The sequence below is a fragment of the Rhinoderma darwinii genome, chromosome 2, assembly GCF_050947455.1.
Source record: "Rhinoderma darwinii isolate aRhiDar2 chromosome 2, aRhiDar2.hap1, whole genome shotgun sequence".
In the NCBI taxonomy this organism is placed as follows: domain Eukaryota; kingdom Metazoa; phylum Chordata; class Amphibia; order Anura; family Rhinodermatidae; genus Rhinoderma; species Rhinoderma darwinii.
In genome coordinates, this window is record NC_134688.1 from 459057928 (window position 1) to 459072014 (window position 14087).

General features: G+C 48.2%; 1 protein-coding gene across 1 annotated transcript; it reads left to right on the forward strand.

Annotated features, from left to right (window-relative positions):
• Positions 1–2353: 2353 nt before the first annotated feature.
• LOC142741599 (uncharacterized) lies at positions 2354–6362 on the forward strand. The gene is made up of 7 exons (XM_075850964.1): positions 2354–2551; positions 3771–3838; positions 4108–4250; positions 4485–4647; positions 5221–5276; positions 5710–5796; positions 6015–6362. Exons 1-7 carry the CDS (start codon positions 2427–2429, stop codon positions 6135–6137), a joined length of 765 nt encoding a protein of 254 aa, XP_075707079.1. The 5' UTR covers positions 2354–2426; the 3' UTR covers positions 6138–6362.
• Positions 6363–14087: the final 7725 nt, after the last annotated feature.

Here is a 14087-nt window from a genome sequence, read left to right on the forward strand (position 1 = left end):
ACACAAAAAGGTGTTGTTCACTATAGACAGTGCAGAGCAGCGGTGGGGAAGGGGGGCCCAAGTTTGTGAAACAGCCCAGGGCCTATGGTCTACTTAATCCGCCACTGCCGGCCATTCAGCTCCTTTCTACGAGTGAAGCGGTGCGATACTTTGCGCCGCTTGCGTCATTGAAAGGCGCTGAATGACAGGGAAGCGTTCAACCCCAGGAGACCTGCGCAGAAAAGAGCGGGTCTCCTTTGCTGCCGGACGGCGTGGGAACGGGATTAAGGGGAGTTTGAATAGTTTGTTATTTTATCGTAATAATAAAGTGTGTGGCATTATCTACAGGGGGGGCTTTACCTATGGGGGGGGGGGCTTTATCTACCAGAGGGGCTTTTTCTATGGTGGGGCTCTATCTACAGGGGGGGCTATATACTGGGGTGGGCTATATGTGGCGCACTATATACAGGGTTGGACTATATCTACAGGGCAGCTATATACAGGGGTGGGCTATCTGTGGAGCACTATATACAGGGGTGGGCTATATCTGCAGGGGGCTATATACAGGGTTGGGCTATACGTGGAGCACTATATACAGGGGTCGGCTATATCTACAGGGGGGCTATATACAGGGGTGGGCTATCTTTAAAGCACTATAGGGGGAGCTATATGTGGGACACTATATAAGGGTGGGCTATATGGGGGTACTATCTACAGGGGGCGCTATCTACAGGGGGCTCTATGGCAGGCACTATCTACAGGGGGCACTGTGTGTGTGTGTGTGGGACATGGTGTATGGTGCTATTATAATTAGAGGTGCAGTGTATGGCGCTATTATATTTAGGGACATAGTGTGTGGTATAATGAGAACTTTATCTTTGTTTATAGGTGTAGAAATGTTGGAAAAGTGAGAAGACGAAGACAAACTGCAGAAATGGGCTGTGACCGGGAGAAGTCATCATAGAGGTCTGGACCGGATGGAGAAAAAGAACTAGAATCTGAGACTTCACCGGTGAGTCACTTAATGTAAATGTTTATTCTGCCTCTAATCAGCACTGTAGTCACTGGATGATCTGCAGCGAGATGATGGGTGGTATGATTATGATATGATTTATTTTTGTGAAACAGCAACTCCCAGCCTCCTCACCATTGTTCGGGCCATGCTGGGAGCTGGAAACAATTTAGTGTGAACCTATACGTCAGGGGTTGCACTAAATTGAGCTGTGTTTGTGCAGGTGCTGTATTTATGTACTGAGCTTGGTTCTGGTGCTGTATTTATGTACTGAGCTTGGTTCTGGGGCTGTATTTATGTACTGAGCTTTGTTCTGGGGCTGTATTTATGTACTGAGCTTGGTTCTGGGGCTGTACTTATGTACTGAGCTTGGTTCTGGGGCTGTATTTATGTACTGAGCTTGGTTCTGGGGCTGTATTTATTTACTGAGCTTGGTTCTGGGGCTGTACTTATGTACTGAGCTTGGTTCTGGGGCTGTATTTATGTACTGAGCATGGTTCTGGGGCTGTATTTACGTACTGAGCTTGGTTCTGGGGCTGTATTTATGTACTGAGCTTGGTTCTGGGGCTGTATTTATGTACTGAGCTTGGTTCTGGGGCTGTATTTATGTACTGAACACTATTCTGGTGTTGTGTATAGAACTTTATTGCTTGTAAAATGTGCAAATGTTTTTATGCTCGAGTTACATAAAAAGAAATGTGGAAAAGAAATGACACGTCGATTGGTAGAGAAAACAAACATGGCGAGGGGGAAGGAGATGTCGGGAAAGAGGTTGGGGGGGGGCGCCAAACTGAATCTTTGCCCCGGGTGCTGGAGAACCTAGCTAAGACTCTGCATACCGCCATGCCCAATCTACACAGAATATTTCCAAATATAAAAGTATTCCGCCCGGAAAAACCCCCAAAACGCCACTTTTTATTCAAATTTGCAGAAATCCTGCCCCATTGATATATAAATTTGCATTGTTCTATAGAGTTATCTCCCTCCTGAATAATAGTAAGTGGTAAAATGAATACATTATATTATAATATAACGCCTATGATGTGACGATGAAGCAACGCTGCAACTGTAACTGTAATCTACAGCGGCTCCTGAAATACCAAAATGGGGAAACGTGATTGGCCGTAATACATCAATAACAATTTATCTGATATTTATAATTGACTTCTACAAGATAACTTTATTTCTGATCTAATAGTTTTTCCAGCTCTGGTCAATGTCAAGGCCCCATTGTGACATCATCAGCTGGGTTGTTGTGTCATTGTGACATCATCAGCTGGGTTGTGACATCATCAGCTGGGTGCCTATCAAAGGACAGGTAAAATGAAAACTGATCACTTTCTCTGATTTCGGATAGAAGGAGGAGAAGGCTACTGCTTTTGTAAGCGACAAATATTTATATACTACTTTTCTGAACAACATATATATCACCAATATGTTGAGCCCAGGCTTGGCTGTTCTGCCATGTCTCTGGGCAGTGTGGACCTTAATCGGTATTATTACCACTTACACCATGACTATGGCTGAAGGTCATTATGAGACACCATTGATGAGCATCAGGTAAGAGACTCTTTATAGACAATGTAGAGACACTTAATAAAGACGGAATGTTAATAGTAACAAGAATTCTGGGTCATGAGGTTCTAGATTAGAAAAACTTTATTTTAGACCCTTTTGTATATAACTCCAGGGAATTCATGGGAGTGGGTTTAATGTAAGGAACTTAGGATAAAATTTTTATTTCATGTTAAAGGGATATTCCCATCATAGAAGGTTAGAGTATCTGACCAGGATATGCCATCACATTCTGATTGGTGGGGGTCTGACTTCTGGGACCCCTGTCAATCCAGAGAATGAAGGGAACCAAGGTCCCTTTGGTCTTGCCCCTGTACAGTGACACTCCCGGCCACCCGCTGTGCAGGGAATTACAATGGGGCTGTGTTAGCGTTCCCTGCACAGCGGGTGGTGAGGAGCGCGGCTGTGCAGGGAAAAGCTTATCTAGTAATGTGGCCCTTTATTCTAAGGATTGTTAGGGGTTCTGGCAGTTGCCCCCCCCCCCCCACCCCCCCATGAGTCAGTAAGTGATTACATATCCCAGCAATATGGGATCTCTTACTTTAGTGGAAAAAACTCTTTAAGTAACAACTCAGGTGTAAGGAGGTATATACTGTATACTTACTGTATGTGTGTATGTGACAAGGAGGAGGAATGTGCTGCAGTGTATGTGATGTAAGGGGGTGCGTTGTTCTGTGGGCATTACTGGGGCATGGTTGGTGAAAGAAGTGTATCCCGTAGCCGGATAATAGTAGGTGATATCTGCCCAGTGTAAAGAGGGTGGTCGTTCTGTTTACATTTGGTTGGCAGCCAAATCAGAGAGGAGCTGTGCCATATGGGAGGTAAAGTGAGACCCCGGCTACATAACCACTGCTGCCGTCCAGTACCAGCTTCTCCATTACTTGAGTCGTCACTTTTTATGATTTGACAGCACTGACTGGGATATCGGCCTGAGGACAGTGATGTAGAAAGTGATTCCAGATCATAAAGGGTCAATTCTGATAATAACCTGATATTAGGGAATCATGATGGAATAACCAGAGCTTCGCTATAATGTATCCAGCACTTATTCCGGCAGTGGCCAAATTAAGATTCATTTCTTGGTCACTTAGTAACATGGAGGAATTGCTAGAACTCCGGCAGTGAAGTCACTTGTGTTACTGAGAGCTCTAGTCACCTGCACGGAGCTCTACTAATGTTACATATGGATTTTATCTCTTCTCAGCGACACTGGAGCGAAGATCCCAGAGTCCATAGTGCTGATGATAGTGACCACCGTCTCTAACCTACTAAGTAAGTGCCTTATATTTATATCTGGGATAGAGCTCAATATAAGTCCTATATCCGACTCTGGGAAAGATGAGTAACAACCAACATGGCCGCTATGACAGCTCCAACAGAGGTTGTTACCCAACTTTCCCAGACTCCTGAATGGTGAATCTGCCTAGTTATTGGGTGATGCGACCCGTGAACATGTTATTATCTTCACATTTATATAACATATCATTATTGTGTGTAGTACATGTAACATCTATGGGCTGATGTCTTGCTCTGTATTTCAGAAGTCGCCATCATGTACGTAATGTACAGACTAATAGAGATCAGAGCGGCTGAGAGACAAATCTGTGGCGTCATCTTCCGGAAACTGCTGCTGGCGCTTGGATGGACGGCCTGTGTGGGGAACTTGATAGCCATATATTTACAGGTTGGTGTATATAGTGTTAAACAGGATCCTACACTATGGAGTAAGGGCCCTTCAGGGTGCCGGGCCCTCAGCTGCTCATCTATGACCCCTGACCAAGGAGCACTGCAGGGACTGTGTATAACCTGACAATGGAAGGTGTCCAGGATAATCTAATAATATGGGAGACATGTGCGCTGTATGATGACATGTAATCCATGATGGGACGTGTAATATATTCTGTGTGTTTCCTTCTAGGAATCCTGTGTGAGAAATTATATTGGCTTTGCAGCAATGTTATGTACCGGACTCTACAGTATCTGCCTGGCAGGACCTCTGTACACGGCATCCAGGAACGTCCGCTGTGTACGCTGTACGAAAGCTGCCCTGTCTGTACTGATGTTTCTGGCCTTCCTGAGCAGTATCCTTTCCAAGTCACCACGTTATCATTTATAGCGAGCAGCATCTTTATTGTAATGATAGATCTCCTTATTCCTGTGCCCCGTCATCATCACTACAGATAACACTAATGTGGGTGATGAGTAGAGATGACGTCACCAGCGCTGCCAACCCTGGACTTCTCCTGGGGACATGACCACCAGCACAGCTGAAGCAAATAAAGGGACATATTGAATATTCTTTTTCTGGGCACATTACAAGTGGGCATTGGGGAAGTTCTGTCTCCATAAAGTGACCCATAATATTAACCCCTACCTCTCCTGCTAACTTCTAATGGAGCCGCCATTATGTGGAAGAAATAGTTATTATATTTCAGCTTATGCATCACAGAAGGGACTATAAACAGCACTGAGGTATAATGAGGGGCTTTGTGGCTCATGCCTCCGTGGCTGTTTAGTGGCAGGACCCCTCCTCTATGTCATTACATCATCGTCTGCCGCGCTCCTTACAGCTTAGATTATCCACTTACATGTGACACATATAAAGTCCATCTTACAGGTGTGCGGTTATTTTCCTATATACATCCTCCTTGCAGAGTTGGCATGTAAAATGGCTATGTATGCCCTCTGTACCAGCGATCACTGTATACAGGTATGTGTGTTTTACCATTCAGGATCAAGTTCTTCATAGTTCTATACAGCCATTTCTTATATATATCTTATTCTGGGAAAGCCGGGTGTCAACAATACGACTGCCATGAAAACGCCCTTAACAGGGGGGTGACGCCAGTTTTCTTGACGTTTTGGGTGATCTGCTGAGTTCTGCAGTAATATGGAAGCGGAGGACGTATCACTGCTATTCATGAGGATGTAGAACCTGGATGACAACTATTAGCGCTGTCATGGCGGACATATAGGTTGTTACTCTGCTTTTCCAGACACAGATACAACTAAGAAGCGGCTGTATAGAATATAATAGATACAATCCCGGGGCCCCCGGTCCCAGTAATAATTTATCACTACATGGAAGGGTAAGAAGAACAGAAAAGACAATGTCAAATGTATTTTCTTTCCCTTTTTTTCAGTCTACAAAAACGTCCCTAACAATCCTGGAATGGCTGGTGTTATTCAGCTCCTGTATAAGTCAAATCCTGCTGTATCGGGATTTCCAGGTCAGTATATGAGATCAGATCTATTCTACATATTCACACTGCTCCCTCCTTATTTCTTACACATTTGGCGGAGGAGGGGACTGTGGCGCTCTCAGCTGTCGGACCCCCTCTCTTCTGTCGTCCGCTCAGTCCTCCCCTCTCCAGAGACTGTTATATGTCGGGGAATCTCAGGGAATAGGAATGGATATAACGTGTCCTGTTCTTCTTTCTCTTCTCAGGTTCTAACAATAAAATTCAGGAAGAGCCTAAAGGAGGACTGGATAATCCTGAGGGACGACCTGGAGGAAACATCACCCAGCAAGGAAGAAAAGGAGCCAGACCCTGAGAAAATGGGGCCCTAGGCTGTATTACAGTGTTAGGACCCTTCGTCTGAACTCCAGCGCAGCTTTACAGAAACGTAACCTGAGGTTCCTGGACCCCAATGTAAAACCAGTAACATGACCCCAAACTATCATGTGGCATTTATAGCACTGGTCTCCTCATATGGGGCAGAGAACATTTGGGCCCCTCAAGCTCCAGGGCCCTGGTGCGACCACAACCTCTGCATCCATTATAGTTACGCTGCTGAAGATTTATTATATTTGTATATAATATTTTATACATAAAACTTTATTTTCATAAAAATTTTATATATAAAGATTTACTTTTTTACTTGTTTTGTCCTTTTTACTAAACAACAATATATTCTGCTGCGCTGCACATAGAAAGACGACCATGTAGTGTAAGAATACCGCCCGACAGTCCCGTATTACACAGGGTTGTACCATGAAATGGAACGCAAAGGGGTGGAGCTTATACATTCATTATGCATCCAAAATGGGTGTATTTGGTATGTTTTATGGGCACTGCTGGGTGAACCGGAGGTAGGGTCTAAATGTTCCACAAATGGAGATTAAAATGTTGGGAGGTAAAGTGGGATGACAAGGGTTGGAGCAGGGATATGGGTATTGAGATTTGACTACTTAAAAAGGGTTTGAAAAAATGAGGAGAAAGAAAGGATTAAAGGGGTTGTCTCATGAAGATAACCCATTTTTATATGTCTTATTAGGGCATATAGACGTCATAGAGGGGGTGACTACGGGAGTCATGCTTCCTCGTCCTTCCTTAGGGAGAAACAAGTCCAGTACCTGTGCTCCTCTGCGTCTTCTCCCTCGGCTTTGGGGTGGCGTCCCAGGGTCTGGCTTCAGCACCTCTGCACGGCTGGACCACTGCACGGCTGAACCTCTGCACGTCTGGACCTCTGCACGGCTGGACCACTGCACGGCTGGACCTCTGCACGGCTGGACCTGTGGACGGCTGGACCTCTGGACGGCTGGACCTCTGGACGGCTGGACCTCTGGATGGCTGGTGCTGCTGGCTGCTGGGCGGCTAGTGCTGCTGGCTGCTGGGTGGCTAGTGCTGCTGGGCGGCTAGTGCTGCTAGTGCTGCTGGGCGGCTAGTGCTGCTGGCTGCTGGGCGGCTAGTGTTACTGGGCGGCTAGTGCTGCTGTCTGCTGGGCGGCTAGTGCTGCTGGGCTGGGGGGTTCTTTGGTACTCACTGCGGCCCCTTCCTTCACACTCGTCCGGCCTGTCTCTCTCTGGTCCTGCTCTTTTTCGCTTTTCCCTCACTCCAAGGCTGCCTGTCTTGGTTTCCTGCTCCACCGGTCTCCCTGCCGCTTCTCTCTCTTCTGCCACACTCCACCGCTTCACCTCACCCACTTCCTTCTCTCCTTACCGCCCTCCTTCCTCTCCTCCGGTCGCGCGTCACCTCCCCTCCTCTCTCCGCACCCTTCTCACCACTTCCGGTCGCGCGTCACCTCTCACCTCCTCCCTTCTCTTCGCGCCCTTCTGACCACTTCTGGTCGCGCGTTACCTCACTTCCGGCACATGCGCGCGCGCAAGACAGCAGCCGACGCCATCCTGCTCCGCTCCGGACAGGTAAGTCCTCTGTGGTGTTGACCACTCTTACACTTCCCCCCTCGTTCTGAAGTGCAGTCCTCTGCACTTGTACTTCGTAGTCCTGTAGATAAGCCGGTCGTCTGTTACGGCTACTTCTCTGAGGATACCGTAATCCGCGATTCTCTTCGGGTGTTGATGACTCCAAGGCTTCGGTCAACTCTGCTGCTTCCCTTGGCACTCATTCCCGGGACGCCGAGGGGTTATCTGACGGGATCACCAGCCACAAGTCCTCTCCTGCAGCAGTCAGCAACGAACCCCTCTGCTCTTCTGGTCCTGGCGAGTATACCACGTCTGGCATGGGAAAGGTGCAGGGCAGCAACAGGTTCCGGTGTAGGTTTCTACTCTGGCCCCGATCCCCTTCTGGCCGTACTTCATACACCGGGAGCTCAGGATCAATACGCTTAATTACCACATATGGTCTTCTTTCCCATCGGGGTTCTAGCTTACCCCTGCGTGTCACTCGGCGGTTCAGGACCAATACTCGATCTCCAGGATGAAAGATTGCGTGACATTTAGCTCGGTTCTGAGCATTCTCTCTTACTCCAACTCTCTCCACCCCGCCTTTCGCGATGTTCAAACGCCTCTGGTGTTCCTGTACCCATTCAGCGGGAGACCTGTCCACGTGAGATTCTGTGGTCTCCCAAAGGAGCGCTAGTGGCAACCGACTGGGACGGCCGAACATCAGCTGATATGCGGTGTAACCCGTTGTGCGGTGCACCGTGTGGTTGTAAGCCCACACCAGTTCGTCTATGTAATCGGGCCATCGTTCCTGTTTCTCCTCCCCCAGGGTTCTCAGCAGACCAAGTAATGTGCAGTTAAATCTTTCACAGGCCGCATTGCCTTGCGGGTGGTAAGGCGTCGTCCTCGATTTTCTTATTCCATCTAGGGCACACAGCTCCTGGATAAGTTCGGATTCGAAATTCGGCCCTTGGTCGGATAATAGTCGTCTCAGACACCCGTAAGGACAAAGAACGTGTTTCCACAATGCAGTGGCTGTTGTTGATGCAGTCTGATCCCGGGTTGGAATCACTACCGAAAATTTGGAGAAGTGGTCGACACAGACTAAGGCATACTTGTGACCCAACGTGACTTCCTGTATGGTCAGGAAGTCGACCGACAACAGCTCCAGCGGTTCTCCCGTCTTGATGACCATCGGCTCTACGCACTGTTCAGTAGCCTTGTGCACCACACAGGTCGCACATTCTTTGCATACGTGCCTGGTTACTTCCTCTAATCCTGGAGAGTAGAAGTGATTACGGATCAATTGAACCGTTTTGTTCGCTGCAAAGTGGCCTCCCTTCTCATGCATCCACCTGCATACTGACTTCACGTCTGCCTTTGGTAACACCAGCTGCCATAGTTCTTGGTACTCTAGCGGAGCCCACACTCTGCGGTACAGGACTCCATTCCGCAGCTCCAACCGCTCTAATTGGCGGCCCAGGATCCGTGCTCACAACGTCAGTCTGCTCCTCTCCGCCGGTGTTGGTCTTTTCCCTTGAATTTCCCAGGCTGCGGCTTCCCTGGTGTCCTCATCCAGCTGTTGGCGTCGCGCCCATTCGGTTTGGTCATACAGTACAGCCATCCCGGCAGTTGCTTGGACCACTGTAGTGACCCTCTTGGTCCTTAACTCTGTCGGGACCACTCGCAGTGGGGGAATCTCGATTTCCTTTTGTTCTTCATCCACCTCTCCATAAGGGACTTCACAGGGCTGTCGGGACAGCGCATCCGCATTGGTGTGATCCTTGCCTGGTTTGTAATGGATAATGTAGTCGAACCGAGCCAACCGGGCCACCCACCTCTGTTCCATCGCTCCCAATTTTGCAGTATTTAGCAATTTTTTTTGCAGTATTTAGGTAGGCCAGGGGGTTGTTATCAGTGTAAATGTCCACCTTGCTGCCGGCTAAATATTCGGCAAAGCGTTCCGTCACGGCCCACACTGTAGCTAGAAGCTCTAGTCTGAAGGAGCTGTTGTTAGCGGGGTTGCGTTCCGTTGGTCGGAGGCTGCGGCTCCCATACGCAATGACCCGTTCTTTTCCCCCTTGCTGTTGTGCCAGCACGGCTCCCAGTCCTTTTAAGCTGCCATCGGTGTATAACCAGAATGTTCGATTAAAGTCAGCGAACGCTAAGATAGGGGCTGACACTAGTCTGGTCTTCAACTCCTCGAACGCCCGTTGTTGAGGTTTCTGCCACTGTTCGGCGACACTCTGACTGTGACTTCCCTTCTTCTGCATGGGTTGTCAGCACAGGAGTTGATTCAGGGGGGCTGCGATCTGGGCGAAGTCCTGAATAATTTGTCGATAGTATCCGACTAATCCCAATAGGCCCTTACTTCCGTTGTGTTTTTCGGCACGGGCCACTCTTGTACCGCCTTCACCTTCCCAGGGTCTGGGGCGATTCCCTCCCCATCCATGAGATGACCGAGGTACTTGATCTGTTGACGGGCCAACTTACACTTACTAGGCTTCAATTTGAGACCATACTTGCCCAGCCGCTCCAACACCACATGTAGGTGCTGGAGATGTTCGGTGAAGGTCTTGGAGAAAATTACGATGCCGTCCAGGTAGATCAGCACAGACTCGTAATTCAAGTCCCCTAAGCAATGTTCCATTAACCTCTGGAATGTACTGGGCGCGTTGGTGAGCCCAAACGGCATTCAGTTAAATTCAAATAGTCCAGAGGGAGTGATGAATGCCGTCTTCTCCTTGTCTTCTTCCTTCATGGGCACCTGCCAGTACCCACTGGCTGGGAGGAGAGAGGTAAGTATAAGTTATTTTTTTAATTTTAACTCCTTCCTATAAAATCGTTCTTCTTGCATGGCAGTTAACGACTCCTCCACCCGTGGTAGCGGATAGGCATCCCGATGAGTGCATGCGTTTAGGTTCCGATAGTCCACGCAAAATTTGAGAGTGCCATCCTTCTTACGTACCAGAACGATTGGAGCCGCCGACGGACTTTGACTCTCCCTGATCACTTGGCCTTCCAACATCTTCTGTAATAGGTCCTTCACCTCTCGATGCAACGCCGGTCGGATATTTCGATACCGTTCCCTGAAAGGTGGGTTGATTCCGGTGTGGATTTCGTGCTCGATAGTGGTGGTACACCCGTAGTCCTCTTCATGTTGGGCGAACACCCAGTCAAACCGTCGCACCAAAAGCTTCAACTGCTCCTCGGGCTCTGTCGTCGGGGCCACTCCGTCCAGCTCTAACTGTTGCCACAGCCGATTGCTTGAATCCTGTTCTGGAGTAGGACACGTCTTCCGGCCGGACTCGATGCCCGCCAATAGTGTGCCCGCTGAGATGACAATGGCGTTCTGTGTGGGATTCATCAACCGGACTGTGACCATGCCTCTTGCGATTCGACACATCGTCCTTCCTACCACCCACGCACTAGGATTTTCCATAGTCTTTACGGGTTCAACTACGACCAGGGTGCCCTTCAGCTGGTGGTATGTCCCGACCATCAAAGGAACAGCGACCTCTTGACGGGGTTGCACCCGGATTCCCGTTCTGCTTGGAGCGCGGACCATTCCAACTTGCCCCACGAGAGTCTTCCAGCTTCCTTGCCGTTGACACACCTGATGAACATGAAATAGGGTCTGTTGTACCTTCTGATCAGACGCCAGACGCTCCAAATAACTGTCACCGACTTCGTTGAACATTAGCCCATGTATCTCTTGCAGAACATTCATGCCGATGATTACGGGCACACCTGGTTGAGCACAGTTATGGACCACCACAATGCCGGCCCGCTGGAACTCTCATCCAAACACCTCCACCGGTAGCCAGGTCACCCCCGCCATCGGAATTGGAAGGCTATTGGCTGCCGTTAGCTCTATCCAGGGTGCCTCTAACCTCTGATGCTTCTGGAACTTGTCGTGGAATAGCTGGTACATCATGGTCGTCACCTCGGATCCCGTATGAATAAGGCAGGGGACCTCCACTCCCCCAATGATGGCCGTGACAACTGGACATCGGCCCGTCAACAGTTCCCCGTTCCCTCATGGGCTTAACAGTGAATTGCCCGCGGCTTGACCCTCAGCGGCGGTAGTTACTAATTTAACGGCTGCTGTTGCCTTCTGGGCAACCGCTCTGCTTTGTACTCTCGGGCAAAATGTCCTGGTTGATCACAGCGCCAACAACGACGATGGCCACCTGGCGGCCCTCTGGATGATCGCGGCGGCGGTCTATCGGCCATCACTCTCAACTGCGCGACCTCCGTTTTCAACTCCCGGATTGCTTCCCGGATATCCTTGGCGAAATCTTGAAACCCGGATCCCCGTCGCTCCCCTCCACATGGCGTCGCTTCTGTAGGGCCGGTACATTGTGAGGCTACTTTGGCTTCCACAGCTTCCTCTCGATGGAGTTCCAGGACTTCTCTTAGCACATCGCCCATCGTCACTGTTGGTGTGGCTCTGATGAACTCTTGCAGCTCCCTCCTCAAGGTGCGGCTATCCATTCCGCAGATAAACTGGTCCCTCACAATCTGGTCGGGCTCGGGTAGCGCCGCACATCCCTCTGGGTCTTTCTTCACCAACCGACTCCACATACCTTGAAGCCCCACTGCAAATTGTTGGAGGGACTCCCCATTCCTTTGCACCCGCATGTAGATCAGCGACTGAAGTGACATCTCCGAATAATGAGTCCAGTCTATTGATAATAGCTTCTAGCGTGTCACGCTGGTCAGCTGGTAGGACCAGTACAGCTCTCCTTGCGTCCCCCTCTAGGGAATTGAGTGCTAAATCGGCTTGGTGGGCTAATGGCACCTGGAACAAATGGGCGGCTGCCCGTACCCTCTCTGCCCAATCTGCAATAGGTACACTCTGTCCATCGGCACTTTGTCTCCAGACGACATGATGACTGGGTGCAGCTGCTCCCGTGGACGGAGTTCTCTAAAATAACCATACCAGTGAGTCCACCACCTCCAGTCCATTCTTCATAGTCTTCGGCCAACATCCTCAAATACCGGCTCTACTATGTCCCAGGTGCCTGCAGCCGACTCTACCTTCAGGAACTTTCTGCAGATATGGCAGCAGACACGATCTTCTATTCTGCTGGTGGTGGACCGCATGAAGAGAAAGGCAGACACTAGAAGACGAGAACCTCCCCAGTTTCTTCCAGGCATTAAGGTCTGGCTGTCTTCCAGGAATATCCGGCTGAGGGTGCCATCTTGCAAATTTGCTCCCAGGTTGCTTGGACCCTTCGAGACTCTTCTGCAGATCAATCCTGTGTCGTACAAAGTCAGGACCCACTGTGCTTGCTGTCAGTGAGTAGCTGACAGTTCTAATACACTGCACTACGCATGTAGTGCAGTGTGTTAGAATTGCGATCAGGGCCTCCTGCCCCCAAGTCCCCTAGTGGGACAAAGTAATAAAGTAAAAAAAAAAAGATGTGTAAAAATAAGAAAATAAAAGTTTTAAAAGTGATAAAAGTAAAAATCCCCCTTTTTCCCTTATCACTCCTTTATTATTAATAAAAATATATAAACAAATAAGTAAACTATACATAATTGGTATCGCCGTGTCCGTAACGGCCTGAACTACAAAATTATTTTGTTATTTATACTGCGCGGTGAACGCCGTAAAAGAAAATAATAGTAAACCGTAGCAGAATCACAATTATTTGGTCACTTCACCTCCCAAAAAATGGAATAAAAAGAGATGTCGAATATACCTAAAAATGGTCCTGATCGAAACTAAAGTTTGTTACGCAAAAAACAATCCCTCGCACGGCTTTATTGATGGAAAAATAAAAAAGTTCTGGCTCTTAGAATAAGGTAACACAAAAAGTAAATGATTTTTTACAAAACGTATTTTATTGTGCAAACGCCATAAGACATAAAAAAAACTATAAACATCTGGTATCGCCGTCATCGTATCGCCCCGCAGAATAAAGTGAATATGTCATTTATAGCGCACGATGAACGCTGTAAAAAAAAATACAATAAAAAAACAATAGTAGAATTGCTGTTTTTTAGTCACCACGCCACTTAAAAATAGAATAAAAACTGATCAAAAAGCCGCATGCACCCCATGAAAACGACAATGAATTCCTCAAGGTGTCTAGATTCCAAAATAGGGTCACTTTTTAGGGGTTTCCACTGTTTTTGCACCACAAGACCTCTTCAAACCGGACATGGTGCCCAATAAAAAGGAGGCCTCAAAATCCACTAGGTGCTCCTTTGCTTCGGAGGCCGGTGCTTCAGTCCATTACCGCACTAGGGCCACATGTGGGATATTTCTCTAAACTGCAGAATCTGGGCAATAAATATTGAGTTGCGTTTCTTGGGTAAAACCTTTTGTGTTATAGAAAAAAATGGAATAAAAAGGATTTTCTGACAAAAAAAATAAATATGTAA